General features: G+C 37.0%; 1 protein-coding gene across 1 annotated transcript in view; it reads left to right on the top strand.

Annotated features, from left to right (window-relative positions):
- Positions 1-23594, top strand: part of LOC114001922 (sodium bicarbonate cotransporter 3) — a gene marked incomplete at its 3' end in the record, with an annotated part of 48947 nt that extends 25353 nt beyond the window's left edge. The window contains exons 2-4 of the mRNA XM_039390373.1: positions 10175-10256; positions 21164-21307; positions 23459-23594. Of these exons, the coding sequence (XP_039246307.1) occupies positions 10175-10256; positions 21164-21307; positions 23459-23594 (362 nt within the window). The remainder of the gene's footprint in view (positions 1-10174; positions 10257-21163; positions 21308-23458) is intronic.
- Positions 23595-23819: the final 225 nt, after the last annotated feature.

Here is a 23819-nt window from a genome sequence, read left to right as displayed (position 1 = left end):
TTACGTATGGCAGCAGAGAGACCTTCAAGAGCTTGGAAGTGAAAAGATGCATACATATTTTAGAGTGAACATATATTTCCAGAGTGGAAACAAACTACTTTTAAACTCTTGTCAGCACTATCTGAGAATACTTTTTGTAGTCTATGAATTATTGAAGTATTACTCTAGTCCAGAATTTTCTGGACTGAGAAAGACAGTGAGAGGAACTGAATGTGGCCTTCTATTTCTCTGCAGCTAGGTGATAAATACAGTCTTCACAGTTGCACAATGTGGCTGGTGGTATTTGCACCAAGTTTATGAACAGTATGTTACTTGTTTTATTTTGTCCAAGTTGTTTGTTGGCATGGCACCAGTCCAGCTTCATTACTAGAGTTCTCGTCATACAAGAAGTAGGAATGAAAGAAGAAAAAACAACGAAGGCAGTGGCATGTCATGAAGGTTAAGTTATGGATAACACCTTAAAGAGCTGGTTTTCCCATCATTTTATGATGGGACAAGGAGATTAAGGTATATGAGTGATGAAGAGGGAAAGAGTGAACTGAAGCTCTGAATTTGATCTGCTGGAGTGAAGGTTGCGTTTTTCTAAGGTTGGTTTAAGTGAGGAAAAAGTACTGCTACTCACATCATACCTGGAACAGAGAGCCATCTTACTCAGGCGGCAGACATGAGGTTAATTGCAGCTAACAGCAAAGCCTTTTTACCTCTTCAACAGGAAAAAAAATAAATGAGGGGTTCTCTTTTTAGGAAGCCCTGGTTTATTTTGTCAAACAAGAATATATGGCTTGTGTAAAAAAACCCACCTGCTTTATAATGGATATTCAGTGAAAGGTTGATAATGCAGCAATAAACACACTTAGCAGATGTTTGACTTCTGGGTTGTTCTGTTCTGGGACCTGAGGTACAAATGTGTTTTCATTTTGTAGTGCTAATGAAGTCTTGGATCAGAGCAAAAATATTATCTTGGAGCTGTTCTTAGCAGCTGCTGATACAGAAAATGTTAAGTCTGGAACTGTGTTTCAGTTCCTTTTTTGGTATTCTCTGAGCTGGAATTGAAGGCACGCCGTCTTGCCCATTCTGCTGCTGTGCGACCCTGCAGTAGCTGTAATCAGTGGCCTGGGAGATGAGAGACTGGAGCGGGAGCGATTGGCTGGAGAGCAATTTCCCGGAGTACATCTGTGTCAAGCAGAGCGAGCTAAAGCAGTCATGTATGCGCAGGCTCTGATCTCTTGGGAGGTTCATTACAGGGTCTCGTACAAGGGCATTCTCCGCTTCTGCACATCAGCATGGAAGAAGCTCGTCAAGGGAAGAAAATGCAACCTGTATGTAAATAGCAGCTGTATTACTTAATAATGGCTCAAACGTGCTTTGGTGCAAGTGATATGTAACAGCTGTGTCTCAGAATGGTGTGCTACCTTAGACTCACCAGTTGTGGAAGAAATTTTTGAAAGATCTGGTGATAGAAATAATACTTTGAGTACAGATTTCTGTATTAGGGAAGATATTTGCTCTGTTGTTGAAATTGCTTAATCATAGTAACCAGCTTAATTCAGAAAGAAAATATACTTTTACAATTGTGAGAGCATACTACTAGATTTTGAGAGTGGTTGAGTGTTTTGTGTTGGGTTATTTTTTATTTTTCTTTTGCATTATTTTGAGTCAGCCTTTTTTAATTTGAAGGTTATCAGCTGGGGCTTTAAGTGATTCTATGCAAGTATAGCAGGGATGTTTCTGGTAGTGAATCTTGAAATAATCTATTGATTGTTCCAAATTGTTCCTATTGATTGTTTTTTGTGACCAAAAAAAAAAGGGAACTTAATGAGCTATGTAACTGAGGTAAAATGATCATGGAGATAGCATTTTCTTCAGACCTCAGTGGCACAGATAAAAAACTCCATTTGTGGGGATTGGTATAATGAAGCAGTGAATTCTAATATTAGTATTACAAGCTATTGCTTAGCACTTGTATGGGTTGTTGTTACCACTGCCATGTAACTGCAATGCAGTGTTGTAACAGGGTTTACTACTTTAAGAGTTTCCTGGAAACTAAAACTTAGGGAATGGAATTTTCCTAAGCTGTAAAGCTTTACAGATTCCTGAATTATTTTATATAAATTTTATAAAACTACAAGTAAATTTTTTATTTCCTTGTGTGAGCATACGATGTAAGAGTTTGATTTAGACATGTTAAAATGCATCAGATTGCAGTGGCCTTTTGTTTGTAAGGGTCTCTGTAGAACAGTGATCGATTTTTGATTTTCATTGTGATGCTACTTTTGGCTCTGGACACAGCACTCTATCAAGCATGCATATGCCTAGAAGACTAGGTAATGATACGAGGTGGCTCGTTATAAGGATTCTGGTACTTCTGCTTTTTTTAACTGTAATTTCAGAAATTTAAGTGAATGGCGATGTGGATTTTTTTTGAATGAAATTTAGTCCTGTGAGGCAGTGATAAAAAGCAACTTTGTAAAATAGCTACTATAATATTAGATATGCAGTTTGATATCTTGTGTTGGATTGGTGACATTATTTGCTAAGATTATGCAAATAAATAATTTTAAATTAATTGGTAAATTAATGGTAAATTTTCTGGCTTGCAGAACACTCACATTGACTTCAAATGGGCTTCTAATTTTAATCAAGTATTTACTTGTGTTTTAGTCATACTTTGCTAGGAAATAAACCATCCTTTTTTCTTGCGTTTGTTCTAACCCAGGTTTTTTTACGAATTGCTGTGGTGTGTCATAGTTGACAGCCATTCACAATTGTGACCAGTCTCTTGGTGTTATGCTTCCTTTTCTTTCTGACTTTTTCTCCCAGTTTCATGTTCTGGTCTGATTAACACAGACACTTTGTTTACTGTTTAGAGATGTGTTTGGTTTGTCTGGGATGGGACATGGCTTCTCTTGCAGGTTGTGGTGCTCGGTGTCACCCTGGCTGGAGTAACACCTGCTAGAAGTATTGAGATAAAACTGCTTATAAACATTAGATTTCAGTGGTATGAGAAGCAAAACATTAACATGTTTAGAGTCATTCTTCCTGAAAGGGTTTGGGTTTTGTGGTGTTTTTAAAGTAGTACATATGCATATCTTTACTGCCATCCACATAGAGTTTTGGAAAGTAAAAGTAAAATGCAACTTGTGGAGAGTCTGACTGAAGTCTGTTTATGTCTATTGGACATACTTGTCCAAACAAGGTTTGTATAGCTGCTGTGTTTCTTGTAAGTCTCCTAGAAGCAGATTGGTCAGATGTATTTAGTAGGGTAAGCTGAGCAGCTAATTAGAGGATTAGTAGGCTAGAAAAACTTGTCTAAGTATTTCTAACCTCTTTCGTTATGGCTGTGGTCTTGCTGAAATCTAAATGTTAAACCTTCAGGCGAGACTCTGAGTTGCTTTGATTAGGATGGATCTTCATTTACATGTGAGGATTATTGTATACAATAGTAATTGTACAACTACGGATAAAATTCACAAGAAAAGGGGATGTGTGCGTGTGTGGTGACACTAAAGCCATAGAGCTGTACTAGAGTCTTTACTGTAGTGCTTGAGCAATACACTGTGCTAAGATAGTAGCGAAAAAAAATCTGGAAAGCAACTGCTCCTGTGCAAATGAGACCATAGAAAATACAACTAAGGGGGAACCCATCAATACGGTATGCTTCCTATTTTAAACCTGGCAAGTGTTCTGTTTGTGAATTATTATTAATTGTGCTCTCATCCGTATATATTTAGAGGGCAAGGCCAGCTAAAAATTGTACTGTGACAAAATGAGGCAGGGCTCATTTATATTTGGTGCATTTTCCCTTGGCTGTTAGGTTGATGTGCTTGATTTAGAACTGGTAGTGTTTCATCACTCTGGCAACTTCTGTAGATACAGTATTGCTGTGTAGAGGCTGTGCCCAAAGAACTTACTTCAGATGCATCTATAGGACTATTTAATGGACTGGGCAATACCTTCATTTACTGTTATTTAGAAAGAACTTTAATTTTTCATATCCTGGCTGTCCTTAAAGGAGGCAACAACCAGAGATGCCTGCCCTCCTTCCCACCGTGGGCTCACCTTACTTCTGGTTTAAAAGCAGACTCAGTTTGAAAGAAGTAAAACAATATATTTAGAACTAACCAAGTGCTGCTATTAGTCGTTCCTGCAGATAAACCATGTCAAAAAGCCCTTTCTAATTTACTCGCTCTTAACTAAGGCTGCTCGGTGCTGTGTATGAGTAGCAGTGGGAGAGCTGTAGGGTAGACCTGATGATTGTCTGAGGTAGAATGATTGTCATTGAACTCTTCATACAGTAATCAAAGATGGTCTTATCAAATATATTTTTCTGGTTTCTTTTGTTATCACTTTCAGGGTTACTGTCACTGGTAGACTTATTTCCTAATTTTGTAGGATTAGAACACTGGTCTTGTCTGTTCTCCCCCCCCCTTCTCCCCTTCCCGAACTGTTAGTGGTTATTAACTTGCAGTTCTGGGAGGTTGCGTGGATAGAGAGGAGTCTGTATGTGCATTCTATAAATTGGAAATGTATTTTATTTCCGAACTACATGGAGTATTATGTGTGCTTAGAACAGAAACAGAGGCTTCTGAAACAGACTGCTTTGGAAATGTGGCTGTGAAAATGAATCATGAATTGCCTTGCTGGTTCTTAATTATTTTGAACAATATATTTCAATAACTATGTAACAAAACAAATGAATTAGTCTATCTATCTATCTATGAAAATTGTCAGTTTTAAAATATTTTTTATATATACATACACATAACCTGGATACAGCTGCAAACTGAGGTTTTATAGTTCCTCCTTGGTTATCTTTGAGATGTATGGTCAAAATGAAGGGTTTCTTTTTCGTTGATTCTTGAGCTAAACCTTTATTTTTGAAGCAGAGCAATATTAGAAGTATTCTGTTATTTAATTTTTTTGTTTGATTTGATCACTGGAGCCTTCCTTGATGGCTGTCTTCTGAATGCAGATCCAACAAAGGAGGGCTGATAATGAAACAGAAATCCTGCTTAGGCTATGCTTCCTAGGTTTACACTCATTCTGTTTACACTTGTTGCTGTAGGCCTCTACTGTTGTGTTGGATGGGTGGTTTGATCCAGCTTAACTGCTCTCCTGTATACTGATGATGAAGGAAGAAAGAACAGTATATGAAGAACAAATGTGATGCTGATCTTAGTTGGTAAATCTACAGTAGCATGCTTATAGAGATTTGCCAGTTGGGTCTGTAAGCAGTGTGTGCTCCTGCTTTGGGGGGAACGGCTTGTTGGTGCCACATTCCAGCCTAAGAGCTAAATCCTGTCTGCCAGATCTGGTGTCTCTACAAAAGCAAAGATGTATCCATGGGTTCTTGTGGGAAGGAGAGGGGAAATTACTTGCTTTCTCTTCAAGCCAGAGAGGTTGGGTTATAGTTACAGTCATAAAACAGTATGTAGGTTCACTGTGATGGTGTATGCAGTTGTATTAGAATATTATTAAAATAAGAACTACTACACTCTTGGTCAAGGACAGATGTATATGGGAAAAAAGTAGATATGAATACATCCCCTCTCTACCCTGCCCTGAGTTGGGGTTAGTTGTTTTTTTAATTGGTTGGTTTTGGGGTTTTTTTTTCTTAGTTTTTTTTTTTCTTCATTTGCACCTACTTCAATAAATGCTGCAGCGAAGCTTCTTTGTAGCATGAAAGTGGTAGTGTAATTTTTTTCTGGGGGTGAGAGAGGAGGGATGATGGTGGATGTGGGGTTTTTTTGTTTGTTTTTGCCCTCTCCCACGGCCTACTTACTTATTTCCATGAGCGCTAGTGCTGTCTCTTCTGGTGCTGCAGGTCTCTCAGTAATTCTGCTGGGGAAGAACTTTGATCTGAGAGAGTGTTAATGGAGCACATGAACATTGGCTTAGTTAAGTGATGTTCTTAAATGTTGAGCTCAAATTATTCTCAAAACAATTACTGAATGGCTTGTAGATTTCAAAGGTTTACGGTTAGCTGTGTCAGCCATTTATGATCACTGTCTAACACCAGAAATGAATTGACTGAACTGTATTTCAGGTACCTTAAAAATGTGCTGCTAGCAAGTTGTCTGTCTTGGAAGTTGTTATTCAGTGATGCACTTTGGCAGCGTGCCTGTCTGAAGCCTGTCGTGTGTGTGACTGCATAAGGTTAAGTGAGTTGCATGGTGAGAAGAGCTTGTACAGATGACCGTGGAAACTTGCCTTTGGATTTAATACTCTGTGCGTCATGTTTGTGCTAGTCCACTGTGTGGTAGCTAACACTGCTGGAGGTTGTCAGTTCTTCCAAACTTTAGGAACTTTTCTTCAGGGTTCATGCAATTTAGGATTGACTCTTTTTTTCAACAGTACTTTTAAAAAAGATGTAGCACTAATATTGTAGATATAAAAAGTGTACTGTACTAAATGATGACAGATGTTTGACAAGGTGAAGTGTTAATTTCTAACACTTGAAGTGAATTTCTGGGTGCTCATTTGTCTGCAAAGGGGAATTACTCTTTCCTCCTGGACTGAGAAAAAACATTCAAAAGTCAGAGGTGGCAAGAGGAATTCTACTGGAAGTCTGGTAGAACACAGAGTGTTGATCTGATCTGCAGCAGTTGAAAAGGGATTTCATTTTCATGCTGGTGAGAGTTAGAAAGCTGAGAAGACAGGTTCTAGTGTATGTAGGCACCTCTGGCTGAATATGAAGGTTTTACTGGAGGGTTGTTTCTACAGTATGTTTGTGTTAGGAAAAAGTAAGTATACGTAGTGTATCTTAATACAATGTACTAGGCTTTTACTTCCCCCCCCCCCCCCAATTTGAAGTATGCTGGATTTGTTCTGTTTTTATAAATTACTATCTCCTTAAAAAAAGAAAAAAGACAAACCAAATGTGAAGACTTAATCTTGCTCTGGGGTACCTTAGTTGCTACTTCTGTTGGGTTTTTTCTCTTCTCAGTTGTTCTGTCTCTTGACTGGAAGTGAAAGTTACATACATTCTAAGTCTTGAATTTTACTTTGGCTCATCTTCAGCAGCTGTATTTGGGCATCTGTGGGATTATTGCATGTAAAGTTTCACATAAAGTGGCTGGTAAACTGCAGAGGAATGCTTGCTTTAAGCTCAAGTCGTTCTCTGTGCCTAAAAAAGGGAAGTTGACAAGTTCTCAACAATCCCACTGCTCTTTGTTTATGTATGTAAAAAGTTCAGAAAGTAGAAGAGAGAACTAAAATGGCAGCTGTAATAGTTTTCCCTCGCTTTTGTGCCTTCAACTGACATGATAGATCTAGAATTACTGGAAACGTGTGCCCTAGAGACTTTATTTTTAACCAGGAGAAGGTTGTAGTTTGGAATTACTTTTGTAACGTATTTGAATATTTTTGGTTTTTTTTTACCTGACCTAAGGCAAAAGTATCTCATACTGGGATTTGCTCTCGGCATTGCAAACAGATAAGTTAAAATGATGCTTTGTGTTTTCCTGAACAAAGGCTGTAAATTATATGCTTTCTTCATGTATAATATTTGTGGTTGTTGATGGTTTATTCTTGGAAGAGTCTTTGCATATGTTGAGTACTTTGACATAGTGATAGAACCGTTTGCAAGGGCACACATGCCTTCCTGTAATCTAATCTTAAAAGGCATATTACTTTACACATTATGTGGTTTTTGAAGGCTGCTTCTATATGTTTGAGTTTGGCAAAGAACCTCTTTTACTAAAACAAAGGATGATAAATATTCATAATATGATGTAGGGCATACAGCAAATACTGTCTCAAAATGTTATTGGGAGATAAAAATCTTTTCTTGTGTGTGTATTTTCTGCAGTGTGTATGTAGTTTTCTATTGGTATGCAGTAGTTTGTATAATCTGGAGAAAAACTTTGTCTTCCTTTATTGCTCAAAAACTCTGTGTTTGGCCAGATTTCAAGGGTCCTAAAAGGACTGTTGAGGATGGGTGTATTTAGATACAGGATTTTTTTTTGCAGTCTGTGGCTATATCAATGAAGGTAATTATGGAACAGGTTTTGATAGCAATTTTCCTATTATTAGTTTTGGGTTTTTTTTTTTCTCTCACATGTGATAAAATGAGATAGTTTAGAGGATTTGTGATTCTTCCATCTATATCCATCTCTATTGGGAGTTTAATGGTAATGTTCAAGATTACTGTGTGTATCTGTTTCTGTGAACTGGAGTGTATTACAATATATTTGATTTTGTTGTGTAGGAGACAGGAAATACTATTCCCCCACCCTCCATCACTCTCCCATTATCTTACCATGACACTTTTCAGATTTCTGCCAATTCTTCATTAATAGGTCCTTGTAACATTTTCACAGATTTGTCCAACAGACGTGACTTTGGTTTAATCACACCAATTTTTTTAATTGTAGCTGTGTGAAGTGTGCAGGAATTTTGATTTTTCTACCCTACATGAAAAACTACTTTTGCAATGCAGCAGTAATGACAAAGTTTAGGTTATGGTATAATGCCTTCCTTGAAAACCCTATTTTTAGGGACACAACTCAGAGTCAACCTTTATTTAGTTTTCAGAGACTTGTTCTGCCATGTGCCACTCTTTTTTTTTTCTCTTGTATTCTTGCTTATTTACATAGTGCCAACTGCTGTTGGTTTTTTTTTTTTTTGCGGTCTAGCTGTCTTTAACCTTTTTTTAAACCTCATCTGACTTTTTTGTTCCCAGTATGTGGTGTTTGTCATCTTCATATTCTTTAATCTCCTTTCCCCAATAGGCAAACTAAGATTTAGATTTATTTTGGTGTGTGTTTGTATGTGTGCACAATACACTGTAGTAAATATCTTTTTTATTAAGACTGAGGAGCTACATGTCCAAAACCAGCTTTCTCTGGGGGTGGGACCTGCTACGGTTTGTTTTAGCTTGAACCTGTTAAACAGGTATGTTGTTTTTCATCCTTGTCACTTTCCTGTGAGATGACAAACTTGTTCTATATATAAAGCAATTGCATAATTCTAAGACCAAAGTTTAGGTGAGTGTCAACAATGTTAGGGTTCTCAGTCCCTGTAAGACTCTGGATTTAGGCTTCTGTTTTTTTCCTCAGGAAAAGTCACTTTAGTGAACTGATCCAGTGGAAAACTAATTAAGTTGTTATTAAAACAGTTAAAAACATAAAATCCATTGCTTAAGCGCTTTTTATCTGATGCCATGATTGTTAGGTCTGGTTTAAGGAAAAAAGCATGTGCCCAAGGGAGCAGAAAGAGCAGGGACAGTAATCTTTAGCAGTTAGTGTGCCCTTATACTTGGATGTAAAGCACTACCCTTAGGCTGTGGGTCTTTTGGAGAACCAGTTCTGTCAGGAGGCTGTAATTTGTGAGCTGTTAAAAGTGGACTGTATTCTAAGGAATGCAAACACATGCAGAAAGGCAAGTTTAATGTTATTTTTCATGTCAGGTCTGAGATGAGATTGAGATTTCTGCTGCTCAGTTAATTTCTGTCAAGACTGAGCAAAAGGCAGTGTTTTAAGGTTTTACATTATGAGTGGTGTGATCTTAGTAGTAATGGAATCTGACCAGGTCTTCTTGAAACTTCTGCTTTTTAACTTCGTACCTAAAAAAAAAAAGTGAATTAGGTAGGGATGTGGTTAACAAGCTGGCTGTTGAAACCTGAGTGAAGCAGTTATTTTCATCTTTCCAGAGCTGTTAGTGTAGGAGAGGCCCCCAAGTTGTGTAACTTAACCCTTTTGCTACCCCTTTGTTCACAAAAGCTTCTTATTTGTGCTGGAAAATCTCAGGAATTGTCCTCTAAGCAGATGAGTTCAGGATCTCTGAATGTCAAGTTATGTAACTTCCTATTAATTTCCCAGTTATTTTATTAAAGTAGATTGATTCTTTTTGAATAAAAACCTAAAAGAATACTGCACTCCTGAAATGTGTGTCCTAGCCATTTATATGATGAAATCAAGAGCACTGAAAAAGCAAATTGCCTGGTATTTAGCCTGTCTTGTTGATTTACTCTCGTTTTCCTTCAATATAGGGTAATGTTTTCTTGAAGAATTGGATGGGTAGATTTTCAGTGATGTTTTCATTCTCAATTTCTAAGTGGTGAAAATGTACTGGTTTAGAAAACTTTGGTATACTGTTTCAGAACATATTTAGAAATTTAGGAAAAAATTAGTTCTACTTGATTTTAACTTAAACTTGTGTCTTCTTTCTTCAGGGTCACGATGAAGAAGCTGTTGTAGATATGGGCAAAATCAGCTCTACTATCAATACAAATTTTGAGAAGGAAGAACTAGAGAGTAAGTTTGTGGTGGTTTTCTGTTTGTTTAACATGCTTTTTTTGCCTAGGGATAAAAGATGTATTTTCCATGCTAAAAGGAATCAGAATTTTATGGCTATCGTGAAATTCTAACGAATAAAACTAGTGAAAGATAGAGATGACCTGCCCTGTGTTTTTGGTCTCTGTGCATGCTGGTAAATACTCACTGTTGTTCAAATCTGTCACAGAAGAAAATTAAAAAAAAATTTTCTTTATGAAGCTTTCCAAGGAAAACTTGCTTCTGAGATTTAGGTTTGAAAAACTGATTGCTGTTGGTAAGTAATTTTCCAGCATGAGTGATGTCAAGTTCTGCAGAATCAAAACTCGGGAAACAGGGGTCATGAGGGAGATATTTGTTTTGTTTTCTGAAAGTTAAGTATTCTTGTGATTATGGTCATGCACTTTAAATACTGAGAGTCTGAACAGATGGGTAACAGTGCTTCTGGTTCCATAGTAAACTGTCCATACCACAATCTGCAGTCAGTTACAGCACTATGGAATCCTGTTGGTCTTCATTATTTGACTCAGCATTTTGCATTTAGCAGTGAAAATAGCACTGTTTTAGTTTCATGTAGCAAAATGTAAAATTAGATACTTCATCTAAGACACAATTTCTTTCTTATTTGAAGAGGAATTAGATTGAGATGAAGATTCATGGATGCTAATTAATGAATCCAGAGGAAAAAGCTAGAGAGATCCAGTGTTAAAATCTTAGTTGTCTTTCATATAGAATGCTCTGAAGCTTAATTAACATTTGCAGAATGCTAGAAGACTATCAGTAGATTCACTAAGTAGTACTGGCTCTTACTGCTGCAGAACGCTGGAGAGAGCCATGACAGCAGCAGTTTATAGCTGAAAGAAGTTGATTTAGGTTGCTGTCACATTTTTCTTATACCACCAAGAGATGGTTTAAAATGATTACAGTTGTTTGTTGCTGTTGCAGTCATACTCTTGCTCTATCCCTTCATTCTCCTACTCTTTTTTGTCTTGTGCTAACACTCTCCTTTGTCTGACCGTACCATAAGCCTGGTTAAGTATGTTAAGCCAGTGGAAAATGTAACAGCCCTGACTATGGAAGATGGTAAAGCTCTCAGCTGTTGAGCATCCCAAACTGATTTGCCATGCAGATGGATGTGTGCCAGTGCTGAGCAGAGGAAGGAAGTATGAATGTAAGGCTGAGAGGTGCAGTGGTTGGAGGCTGTGACAATGCCAGTTTAGATGGGGTTGAGCGGTGGGGAAACCACTGCTTTGGCTATTTCTGCAGTTAAATCTTCGGTGCAGATTTAAGCTGTCTCCTCCTTAATTTCCTTCTCTTGCTTTTCTCTGGGAGATGACCCAGAGAAAGCATGTGTATGTTTTGCAGGCAGGCAGGGGTTAAAGGGGAAGCAGGCATCCAGCTGGAGTGGTGTGCTGGGCAGCAGCCTGAGCAGCTGTAATGCCTCAACCACAACGAATGACATGGGAATGTGCGGCCAAATAATTTCCTCAGTCTCTTTCATAGCACATTGGTAGGAGTGCCTCAGCTAGTACAACACTGTAGTTACCTGAGATACTGGGTGGGAAGGCAGGGGAGTTCAGGCTGCTTGAGGCAATTTAAGCACTGACTGTGGAAAATACCCTTGTCTTACCCACAGCCAAAGAATAAATTAAGGTAAAATGAAGACTTCTGTCTGATGAGCAATTGAGTCAGCAGTTAAAAGGAGAAGGCAAGATCTCTGTCCTCACCTTGCTCTTAGTCATGCAGCTTTATCTTTCTTTTTACTACATCTCACTCTTTTTGGAGTGACCCAGTGTAAATGTCTCAACACAAACAGAGGTTAAACAAATAACTAGTAAGAATCATCTGACAAGGTTGACAAGAAAAATGTATTCCAATAGGATTATCAAATATCTGAAGCTTGATATAGGCACACATTTTCACACACGAGTAGGAATTATTCACGTATTTTGTAGTGTCTTCTATATTTTTAAGAATTTTTTTTTTACTGGTAGAATGGCGAAAGGGAGGGACAGTATGTATTTTGACTTTAATCAGTGGAAATTGTTCCAAAGTAAGAACAAGTTTTTCTTTTCCTGTATGAAAGAGAAAGGAATGTAAGTGTGGTTGTTTATGACTCATAGTTATCTTCTCAGAGATTCTTCAAATTCAGGGTATTCAGGATAAACTTATGTGAACTTAACAACTCTGTTTACAAGATCATTATTTATGAGCTATTATGATGAAAGTAGGTATGTGGGATTTTGAGGTTTTGTTTTTAATTGTGGTATTAAAATCTTAAAAGGGGAGAAATGGAATTGTTGGCTGCAAGCAGTAAAGCAACTCCAACTAGTATTCTTTTTCATTTCTGACGTGAAGATTTTCCTGTAGGCTTAAGAAGACCTGTACTAAAGCATTAGGCATTGGAAGTGTTTTAAGACCTGAAACTGTTTCAGTCCAGTCTTTCAGCATGTGTTTCTGGTGACTTGAAAAGCAGTTCTAGGAATTTGGAACCTTTCCAGAAGTGTGTGTTGATATATTTTCAAGGAGAGGCAGCAAGCAGTAAATGCAGTTCAGCTATGATGTGAAGCACCAAACCTTTAAGAGCCAGCATGGACAGGTGATATTTAACTGCTTTAAAGTGTGTTGATAGATTTGCTGCTGTAGAAGGTATAATTTTGCTACTGATACTAAAACAAAGGTTTCTTGTTGTTGTCAGTATTGAATATTAATATCTTCTGGAAATTTTGTGATGAAATGCTAATGGAAAGAGGGCCAAATGCTAAAAGGAAAAATAGTTCTTGGATTTAGGGCTTCTCAAGCTCTGCATTCTATTTATGGTGGCTGGTAAAGCGTGGTACCTATCTGGAGTGACAGTGTTTAGTTTAGAAAGGTTAGGCACAGGCTATTTGCTTCCTAACACTTTTCCTGTAAAAGAGAAATGGTTAGAGACAGTAAATTGCAATTGTGGGCAGACTGTGTGTGTACTAAATAAAGGTACTGCACTTTACTGAAGCTGTAAGGCCTTACTTTGAAATAACAAATGTCAGTTTACAGAAGAACTAGAAGAGGGAATAACATCTTAAAATAACCTTTTTAAGAGCACCTGATGTTCTTAACTTGATGCCAGGCTCTTTGAGATGCAATGAATGAGAGTAATAACAGAGTAAGCCAGGAGGTGGAAGTAAGGCAAGAATATTAATGGCAAAGGTATTTTCTGTGATCTTGTTAAAGGTGTTTTCTCTTAAGAACCATGTTCAAGGAAGGTGTTCAAGGAAGATTTTCTTAAACCTATGTTACGATGTTTGGCTTGATACTACCAAGACCTATCTTTTAATGTGTAGTTAATTTTCAGTCTTGATTTGAGGATACATCCACTAGAAACAGTTTAAGGAAAAAGAGATGTATTCTGTTACTCTTAGCAGGCCAGTTACAAGCATAGCAAAGATAAGGAGTTCACATATAACAGAAGTTTTGTTCCAGGAACAATCTGAGGTCAAGAATGTGTATCTTGGTAGGCTAGTTTTCAGTGGCATAAATCCAAGCAGCAGCTTCAAGAGTTAAGATGATTTAATAGCTACACTACTCTCACACGATCCTGTGGCAGGTATAAGTAGTGTTTACATTTCAAGTGACCCTTTCATCTCTTACACGTTGATGGTTTAGAGCCTTAATTTTTACTTATGAAAAAAGCTTAATCTTAGTTGACAATGACAGGTAATTAAATTTTTTCGTTCTCTATAAGTGAATATTGTGTATATAAGTGGAAGACTTGCTCTACGAGTGTTTTGCAGTTTAAAGGGTTATGAGTCATTAAAAATTGTTTCAGTATTATGAAAGGGTTTTGGGGAACTAAGAATTATAGGGCAACTTGTAGTAGAATCTATTGCTGGGATTTTTTTTCAGGTGGCAGATTTACTATTATTTTATTCTATAATATTAATACTAGCTACCTATTCTAGATGTATCTAAATTTCAACTGTTCAAAAACCCATGAATTATTGCTGTCAAATCTTTTAAGAAAACAAGTTGTACAGGAGCAGGTAACACAAGTAATAAAACAGGACATTGTAGTTGCTGGTAGTTGAAGATTGTGCTTAGTTATGTTTTTGTGTTCTGTAATAGGCTGTACAGATTTGAATAGGCAGTACAGAACAGGTTTGTTATGGTGCTCAAACTGAGAATGAAGGCTTTAACCTTTAGGAGACCCCTTATGGTCTAGAAAAAGAAACATGTTTAACAGGAAAAAAAATCTGAAATGGTTTCTCATGAAGTTGTGTCTTTTTATGTGGTCCACAAGTAGAAAAACGCAAAGCTACTTTTGAAAACAAAAATAATTTAGGATGGCCATCGACGATTCTTGCAGAACACCATTTATCCATGCTCTTTGGTGATATCCCTGAATTGAGAAGATTCCCTATGTAATATTTTTCATATCTTAAAATATCAGGAAATAGATGCATTTGGCAAAACGATCCATTTAAGCAGTTGTACAAGAGAGGAGTGTGATCAAAATTATAAAGTGTCTGTATTAGTGACCCATTGATGAAGATAAAAAGTCTTCTTTGCAGAAGTTTTTTTTTAAATACTTCACATGCACAGTGTTACAAATGTAGAAGCCTTCTGTCCTTACAGGGCAGTGGAGGTATGTGTGATGGAGGCCTGATGATTTTTAATGTCCCTTCCAACCCAAACCATTCTTTGATTTTATGATGTGATTAGTGGACAAAGGGCCAGTCTTGGATCTTAGTGGGACTTTAGCTTGAATTGTGTCTTTCTAGATTTTCTCTCCTCCAACAGAAACTACTCTCTGAAATTTTCTTGGGTATGTATCCTTTTTCCTGAGCTCTGCTGCAGAGACAGCTGGACCAAAGACTTTCATCTCAGATAAAGTGTGGCGCCCAGCTCCCACAGTACCAAGTGCTGGCTCCTTTCCCAGGCAAGGGACATGGGTGCTGGCAGTGAACCACAGAGACCTGGGGTGCATGTATTGTGCCAGAATCCCTGTGTGGCTTTGCCAGCTGGCACTAAGCTTTTCCTATTACTGTTCCTACCTGCATGTCTAATGTAATTACTGATTATGGCTTTTTGAGTATTTGATTATGTCAAATGGGAATATTCAGTGCATTTCTCTCTATGACTGCCCCTACCAACTCACATTTGGTTTTAAGTCAGAAAAAAATCACTTTTATGTGTAATGAGAAATCTAGCATTTACTGCTTCTGTTAGCCTAATATAATGCTGTCTTTTGTTGTGTAGTGAGAAAACACTCTTACTGAGCTGCCTTACCATATGCTGTGCTTACTGTGGTTTTGGATTATGCTTCTCCATTTTATCTATCCAAGTATAAAGAGTGTATTCTCAGATATACTTAATTACTAGGAGCAGTAGGAGATTTCGGAGTACAGCTTAGGAGATGTTGTGGATTCTAAAATATGCTGCACTGTGGAGAACCTTTGGGTTCCAGCTATGGCATATAGCTATCCTGTGAAAGAATTTTCTTTACTCCCTTATACAGATTTGGTTTGAAAAATTTATCTCAAATGTTTAATTCTGAAAGCAAGAGATAGCTTTTGTCAGATAGTTCTTTTAATAAAGCGCAGAGTCCTCGGTAATTAAAGTTTATACAATAACTGAAAAATGCTCTTAGTTTTAAAATATTCAGTTTATGTCTTATGCAAAGAGTTTCACTCTCAATATTAATTTATGTGTTTAATTGTGCATTCTCCAGAAATGAGGTATTACTTTTAATTAGAAAATTAGAGAATTAACACGGAAGTATTTTCAGTGAATTACTGACTTGAGTGAATTTTCAGAATTTTCATTATAAATAAACAAGGCGGGGGGAGGGCGGTGTGTGTGTGTGTAAATGAGGGATTCTTCTTGTTCCTTAAGTTTTACCAAAGCAGGGACTATTTGGAGAAGACCTGTGGGTTGTGAAGTTTTTTGGGGCATGAAAAGACTTTTTTGTTCTCACGCTTATTTCTTGCATCCACTTTAGGTAATTTTTCCCATTTGTGTGCTTCTACCTTCAGAGCAGTCCTGTGACTGAAAAGGTAGAAGTTGTGCTGATAGATTGCGTTGAGCTTATTTTTGTGCACACAAGTACTCTGTGACGTAAGAGAAATTAATGTCAAGGCATGAGATGCTATGTTCCAAATCTTTCCTACTAGGGTAATGCATTTAGGGATGTCAGTTAAGAGGCAACAAAACAGCTGGGTTTTTTTCCCCCATTTTATGATCTAAAGGAACAAATTAGGATCTCTCCTGCAGATTCTCCAGTTTTTTCATAATGGAATGCTTTGTATTGGGGCAAGATAGACAAAGACATTATTTGATTAAATAAAGGCTTCTGTTTAAAATAAATGATATATCTTCAGATTATTATTTGAAGACTTTCAGAAAAAAATAGTAATTCTTGTCACAAAGTTTTTGTCTTCAGCAGACTTGGGAGTTTATTGAGAAGATGGGGTCAGACTTGTTGGAGGTGCATTGTGAAAGGGTGAGGGGAACCACATGAAGATGAAGTATTGGAAGTGATGATTGAATACTTAAGAAATTTTTTTTCATGCAGTATATTGCTATAGATTGTTATAGGTTGCCCGAGAGGCTGTAGAATATATATCCTTAAAGGTACTAAAAGCTTGGCAGGTTGTCGTCCTAACCAACCTGATCAAAAAGATGGCTTCAACTTTGAAGTTGGCTGTACTTTGAGCAAGATTGGACCAGGTAGCTCACCTCTCTGATGGTCCTTACATCCATCAGTAATATATGATCTCTCTTAGTTCAAATTTCTAAGTAACAGGAATTGAGAATTCACATAGATATACACTTGAATTTTTTTCCATTATTAACATGTGGTGGAAGAATATTATTCTTTGTATGAAGCTTAAAAGGCATCTAGCCAAAGAAAAGAGAAAGTTCTGTGTGGAATTGTACTTCAAGCGTTGCCATATCAGAGGATTTTTGGATACATGTTTTTGATCTCAGACTTCAGAAGTCTTCTATTACCATTTTCATAGGAGCTTTGGGGAGAAATTGGGAAACTTAAAGGATTTTCTTTTTTGTGAATTTTAAAGGACTTTAAACAAACTTACTTTTGGAGAGATACCAACCATGTGATAGAGATGTTGCAAGTTCCTAACATTTAAATTTGTTTCATACTGATAAGGGCCTTAAGTAGTAAATGCTCTTGGTGGATTTGAACAGCTAAGCTTGGATAAAGTCATGTTGGATTAAAATGAGCAATTATCTCTTGAGCTTTGTATTACTAAATTTAGTATTGGGCAGTCTACTAATTCTATTGATTATTGGTTTATAGTAATTCTGTAAGAAGCTTTGCTTGAAAGTTGTACTGTGGTACAGACATTTATGTGAATAAAGCTTTGAAGGTCACATAATTGTACTTTTCAAGCTTTTAAAAAACAATATTCAAGTAAAAGGTAGTGTTCCTTTTAGAAATAACAGTGATGCTAGAAATATACATTCCAGCCTTTTTAGAGCTAACTTTTTCTTTATTGCTGTTATAATAATTTTATATTAATTGCCTTTCTGCATGTTTTTTTTAGTTGGTTGGGTTTTTTGGTTGTGTGGGCATGGTATGAGGTTTTTTTTTTTTATTATTTGTTTGTTTGTTGGTTTTTTTTTGCTAGGCTGAAGGGTACTATGGGTTGTTTCATCCAGTTCATTGGGACTGAAGGAAAAAAAAATCCCTGTGCTTTTGTTTTGTTTTGCTTTTCCTTGTAAATTGTGTTTGTAAGTAAATCTTTATCTGTCCACCTCCAAATATTATTATTCCTATCTGAATAACGAAACTCAAGGGAACACTGACCTACTCAATGCAGCTGTCTTATTCTTAGAGGGCTTCTCAGTGCTTTTCTTTGTTGAGTTAGAATCAAAGTTAAGCCTGTCCATATTTTATTATCTAGTTTTGCCCTACCTTTGGAGTGAATATACCTGCAACATGTTTTTGTGTAATAATGGCAGTATACTCAAAAGTAATAGTTTTGGATTTCCTAGGTAGTAGTTGAAATGTCTTTATTTTTGACTGTTTGTGATACTGAAAAACAGTCCCTTTCTTAAGCAACAGTCTGGTGTACTGTCTTAGTCTATTGTACTGCCACCCCCAATGCTTGCTCTGAAAAAGAAAAATAATTCAGAGGCTCTTTTTCAACATCAAGTTTTTTCTTCAAGTTATTCTGATAGAATTACCTTGGATTGTGATGCATTTTACTTAATCATCACTGCAAATCATCTTACTCATCAACATTTCATATCGTCCCAAGATACCGTTGCAGGTGTAGCAGTCACTTTGCATATACAGAAGTGGTTTGGGGAAGGTATTCTTGTTTTTTCATTTGCCTGCAAGACTGTGTCTATGTTTCCCTGTCTTTGTGAGACCCTCATTTGCTAGGGTAGCAAGAAGGTGGGTTCTTTAAAGTTTACTTTCAGAGTTGAAAAGCAATGTCAGTGTTGTAGGTTGTGGGCTGACTGACTGGCAGTGCCTACTTCGTGTGCCTTGAGGCAGCCATGAGGCACCAGGACTTGATTCTGTGGTAGTCATAGCTGAGAGGTCAGTGCATTTTGGTGGGAAAGGAATTTGCTATGGACACAGGTTGTTTAAAAATACCTTTGTTTTGTTGCTTATTTCAGGTTGGCTTTCCATAGGTTTTACCTGTCCCTTTGCAACATATCTGCTCTTCTTCAGACTTTTCTACTGAAAAAAATTTTGTCAGATTGCAATTTTGTAAAAGGAGATAGACTCCTCATAAGGACATAGACTCCTCATTTGCTTGTTCTACCTCCTCTTCATGCTGTAGTCTTTGACTGTGGGAATGATCACACTATTACAAATGCCAATTTTTGCAATAGCAGGCTATATTGTTGAAGATGGAGGCCCTTTAAGAAATTGTGTGGGAGTTTTGTTTGTTATTGAGTACAGAAAACAGTGTGGAATCCTAGTCTCTAATTTATGAGTAAAGCAAGAGACCAAAATGTGGAAGTCCTTCCAATTTTTCAGGAAGTAAAATCCTGAACAGTTTCACATTACTGCAAGGGGTTTTTTTTGTGTGTGCAATGTTCAAAACACATGCTTAACAGTCTTATTAACAATATTAAAACAAGGAATTATATAAAATGTTCTATTGGTAGAAGAATGCTGGAGTTTCTCTTAGGAGGAGATAGTTCCTGCAAAAAAATTCAACACTTTGACAACGAATAGAACCGTTTAGTTGTATATGTAAACTGTAGTTTAATAATTGCCAGTTGAACTTATAAAATAAAACAGAAATCTCAACAGGCATGATAACAACATTTGCAGTGAGTGGTGGCTCGCTAGGTTGCACCAGGCAGCTTTGAGTGGGATGTGGTGAGTAACACAATTATTTTTGAGCCTACTACGTTTGCTTTCTCTGTGCATAAGATTATTGTATCATGATAGTATCAATAACATGACCATAGCTAACGATGCCTCCTGGTCATATTATATACCAAGCGCACTGATTTATGTCACATTGGCATTAAGTTCTCTGGGAATTGCATTGTGCAATAGCAGTCATGGAGGGTGGAGGTCAGGCTGCCCAGCAGGGGCTGGGTATTCCTGTTGGAAGAAGCTCACAAAAGACAAGTCTCTCTCTATAAATAGGACTCTATAAATGAATCTCTTTTCCACTCATGGAAACAAATAGCTTTTAATATACTTAATTTCAGACTTGGTCATAGTGCCAGTCAGTTGACTCTAATTAAACTGGTATTGGAAGTCTGTCAAGAATTGGGTTTTGTTACGTGAAAAGGAATCTTGACCAAATTAATTAAACATTGAACTTACTCATGTGTTAATACTGATTTTTACTTGTATTTTTAGTCATGTAGCACTGTAAAAATACACAAAACTTCTATAAAGCCAGTATCTTTTTAAGCTTAGGGATTCTTTTTTGGTAAACAAGTTTGACGTCCTACCACTTTTTATTTCTTTAAAACTCTAATCACCGGGATTTTTCAATATCTTCAGTCTAATCTGTGTGTTCTATACACACATATATATGTGCATGTATGTGTACAGTCACAGCTCCTAGGGCTTGCTTGTGTCATGTAAATTTGCTGAATTTGTCTAAGAGCTGGAAAACCACTTCCTTTTCCTTTGGTTAATGTCAGTCTTCTGAAATAACTCTTCTGCAGTATGAAACAGAATATTTAGCGTTAACCTCCAGGCTTCTAGTTAATATGTCTCTTCCGGAGATTGTTTGTTTAAATAGGAATTGAAATGCTATTGTATATGCTATCTCCATTACAGGAGATACGGTAAAACCATCAACCTCTCTGTAAGTTATTTGAGGTGTTGGCATACACTTCAAAACATAAGTTCTTATTATGTTCCTGATAGTAAATTAATGGTATAATTGAACATCAGTTCCATCTAGATGTGTCACATGCTACTTGAGGAAATGTTGGCAGCTCTTTCAGGAAGAGAAAACTCCTTGCAGACTCTAAATGATGGGTCAGTTTCTTAATGATGTTAATAAGCTGAACCAGGAGATTACATTTATGCCATTCTAGTGACTGTCCTGATATGAATCCCTGCAAAAAAGAGGAGCATTGTGTGATTCCTCTGCCTTGGCTTCATGTTTATCCAGTAGTTTCTTTCAGAGTTATTGGTCAAGCTTGTATTTATGTATTACTTGTTTCCCAATTGAATTTTTAAACTGAGTAAGAATATGGCCCAATTTATCAGGGAAATGAGTCTAGCACTAGTTACTTGACACCCTGGGATGACAGAAACGAAATGCTCTTAGTAGTTTACTACAGGTAGTTTTGTCTAGTGCTTTTGGATTTCTTTTTCTCAAACCCCTTGTCTTTAGATGCTAAATATGGGCAGCAGGTCAGTTTTTCTTTAATTATTTCCTTTTAAACAGGCCACAGAGCTGTGTATATTGGAGTTCATGTCCCACTTGGAAAGCCAGGCCGTCGACGGCATAGACATCGTGGGCACAGGCATCACAGAAGGAAAAAAGAAAAAGAAACTGACAGAGAGGATGGCCGAGAATCTCCATCATATGGTAAGAAATTTGTTGTGCGAGTTCTTTGCCTCTCTTGAAAATAAACTTGTAGTAGTTAACTCTGCTTAAATGTTGCTTGTTTTGTGCTATTTCTTTTATTCTCTCTGTAATTAACGTCTTTCTGTGTACAACCAGACAAGGATTTTGTGGTTGTGTTTTATCTAAGTCATAAGCTATTGGACTTGGTCCAGCTGTCCACATGAATGTTCAGCAGCCTGCACTGAATAGGTTAGACTAGAGCTTTGTAATGCTCTCCTGTAGCATGAAAATCTGTGTTATTTAAATTAGACACCTTTTTTCAGATTGTGTAGTCGTGTATGCTTCTTCGTCTGATTTTTAAAAGTAAGAATGTAGCTGTGAAGCAGCTTTTGCCATGGTAATTTGATCAATGATCTAAGTATTTACTTCAGCCTTTTTGCTGTCTGTTAGTAAGGGAATTGTACTGCCTCCTAAGTTTGTGGTTTGGATCATAAACTGCCCCCCAGTCTACCTCTTATCCTCAAGAGATGATAATTTTTTCTTATCATTCTCTGAAATGAAATTATTTGGCAGTACTCTTAGCAGTTTTTCTTCAAGACCCTATGTCCACTTTTATTCCTAGACTGCAGTGAATGGGCAGGCTACACTGCAGTGTTTGAATTCCAGTGTGGACATCATGCTATTCACTATTACCTTTCTATAACTAGAACCATATTCTTCACGGGGCCAATACCTGAAAAAAAGGAGTCTTCCAATGAAAATGCTTTGACAACTTTCCTTTTGCCATTCTCCTCTGGTTCTTGGTTTCATCCATCTTCAAGGTTTCCCCTCCCAAATGTAAATTATTATAATTGACATTATGTTTGTAGAGTCTTGCTGTACGGTTTTTGAAGCACCAAGTGATATTAAATTGATAGAAAATCAGTTCTCTGTTCTGGTTACTTCTTTATCTATCCTGGATACATAGGTTATGGCAGGATTCTTGGGGTGTACTGGTTTTGGGACGGAAACAATCTGCTATGGGTCTGATAATGAATGTTGTTTGCATTCAAAAGAGCTCATTTCAGAACTGTTACTGGATGATGAGCTGTGCCAGAACATCAATGCATAAGCAAAATTCAAATTTGAATGAAGTTTGTTAGTAATTCAGATCTTATGTCTAAATCTAAAGGGTGCTCTTCCTCCTACACTAGAAGCATACAGTTGTATGTTCACATCTCATAGCTGTGAGAGTGATGTTTCAGTGAAAAAAGTAAAATTTTTAAAATTGAGATTTACCTGGATCTTCGGTCTCTGACCTTCCTGAGATAACACTATAATTACTACATTACTGAACCGTTGTAATTTGAGTTGAAACAAAATCTTTATATAGGTATTAAAAGTATCTAAACCCATGTGCTTTTATTGGTGGGGTTTTTTTTAAAGTTTTGGTCATAGCACTGAAATCCAGTACTTACTTTTAATCAATAGAGATTGTTTAATATCCTTACAAGTTTTTACTGAGCCTATTCCAATGGGCATTATATTAGGAGAAGGTAAAATATTTCCTCAACACTTTAGCTGCATAGCTTCTGCTTTGCTATGCTAATTTATACATAGTGCTCCAACTACACAATGAAAAAATTAATTTTTTTCTTATCCTATGTTAGTAGCAACAGGCCATAGAAAAGTCTTCTGCTTTAACAGTACGAGTACCTAGGTACTCACAACTGAGTATCTTCAGCTATTATTTGGGCTGGTTTTTTCCAACAGCCTGTTTTGTTTTCTCATTTTTTCCTGTAATTAGTGTCTGTGTTATGATGGTATCATTTATTTTGTTTTCAGAATGAAAATAAGGTTTCTAGCCTTTTGGTTTATTAATTTTTACTTTTTTTAACCAGTTTTGCTGTTGATTTTTTTTTCACATTGGCAATCTATGGAAGCGCTAAAAATACTTAATTACTTTTCATGAACGTAAGTTTTCAGATGTTTTGTTTTCAGAAACAATGCAAAATTTTCAGAGAGCCTCCTTTTAAAGAAATGTCCATGTTTCTTTTGTTCCTCTTCCCTCTTAAAGAAGATGTTGTGCTGCATGTTTCTAACTGAGAGCAGGAATTTTTACTGTTATGTAGTGTTTCTTGTATAATATAAGTATGAATTCTTTTAATTGTTAAGTTTCTCCTTTTCTTCAAGACACACCATCTCAACGGGTGCAGTTTATCTTGGGTACTGAAGATGACGATGAACACATTCCTCATGATCTCTTCACTGAAATGGATGAACTTTACTTCAGGGATGGAGAAGAATATGAATGGAGAGAAACGGCTAGGTATGCTGGGAGTAGATTGTTTCAAGGTATACGTGTGTGAGTCGACACACATAGGCAGCCAGAACACCCACAAAACCGTGGCTGAAATGCAAAGGGTAAATTTGTTTCATTACTTTGCTAACTGGAGGACTCTGAAGCAGCACCCAGACTGAGGCACACAAGCAGGAACGCCGGCACTGTTAGGCTCAGTCCATCCTGATGGGCAGTGGGCCTGCTGTTTGCACC

The sequence above is a fragment of the Pipra filicauda genome, unplaced genomic scaffold (assembly GCF_003945595.2).
Source record: "Pipra filicauda isolate LSUMZ 115617 unplaced genomic scaffold, ASM394559v2 scaffold816_size96748_pilon, whole genome shotgun sequence".
NCBI lineage: Eukaryota > Metazoa > Chordata > Aves > Passeriformes > Pipridae > Pipra > Pipra filicauda.
Note: the sequence above shows the minus strand (reverse complement) of the source record. Positions and strands in the feature narration are given on the sequence as shown.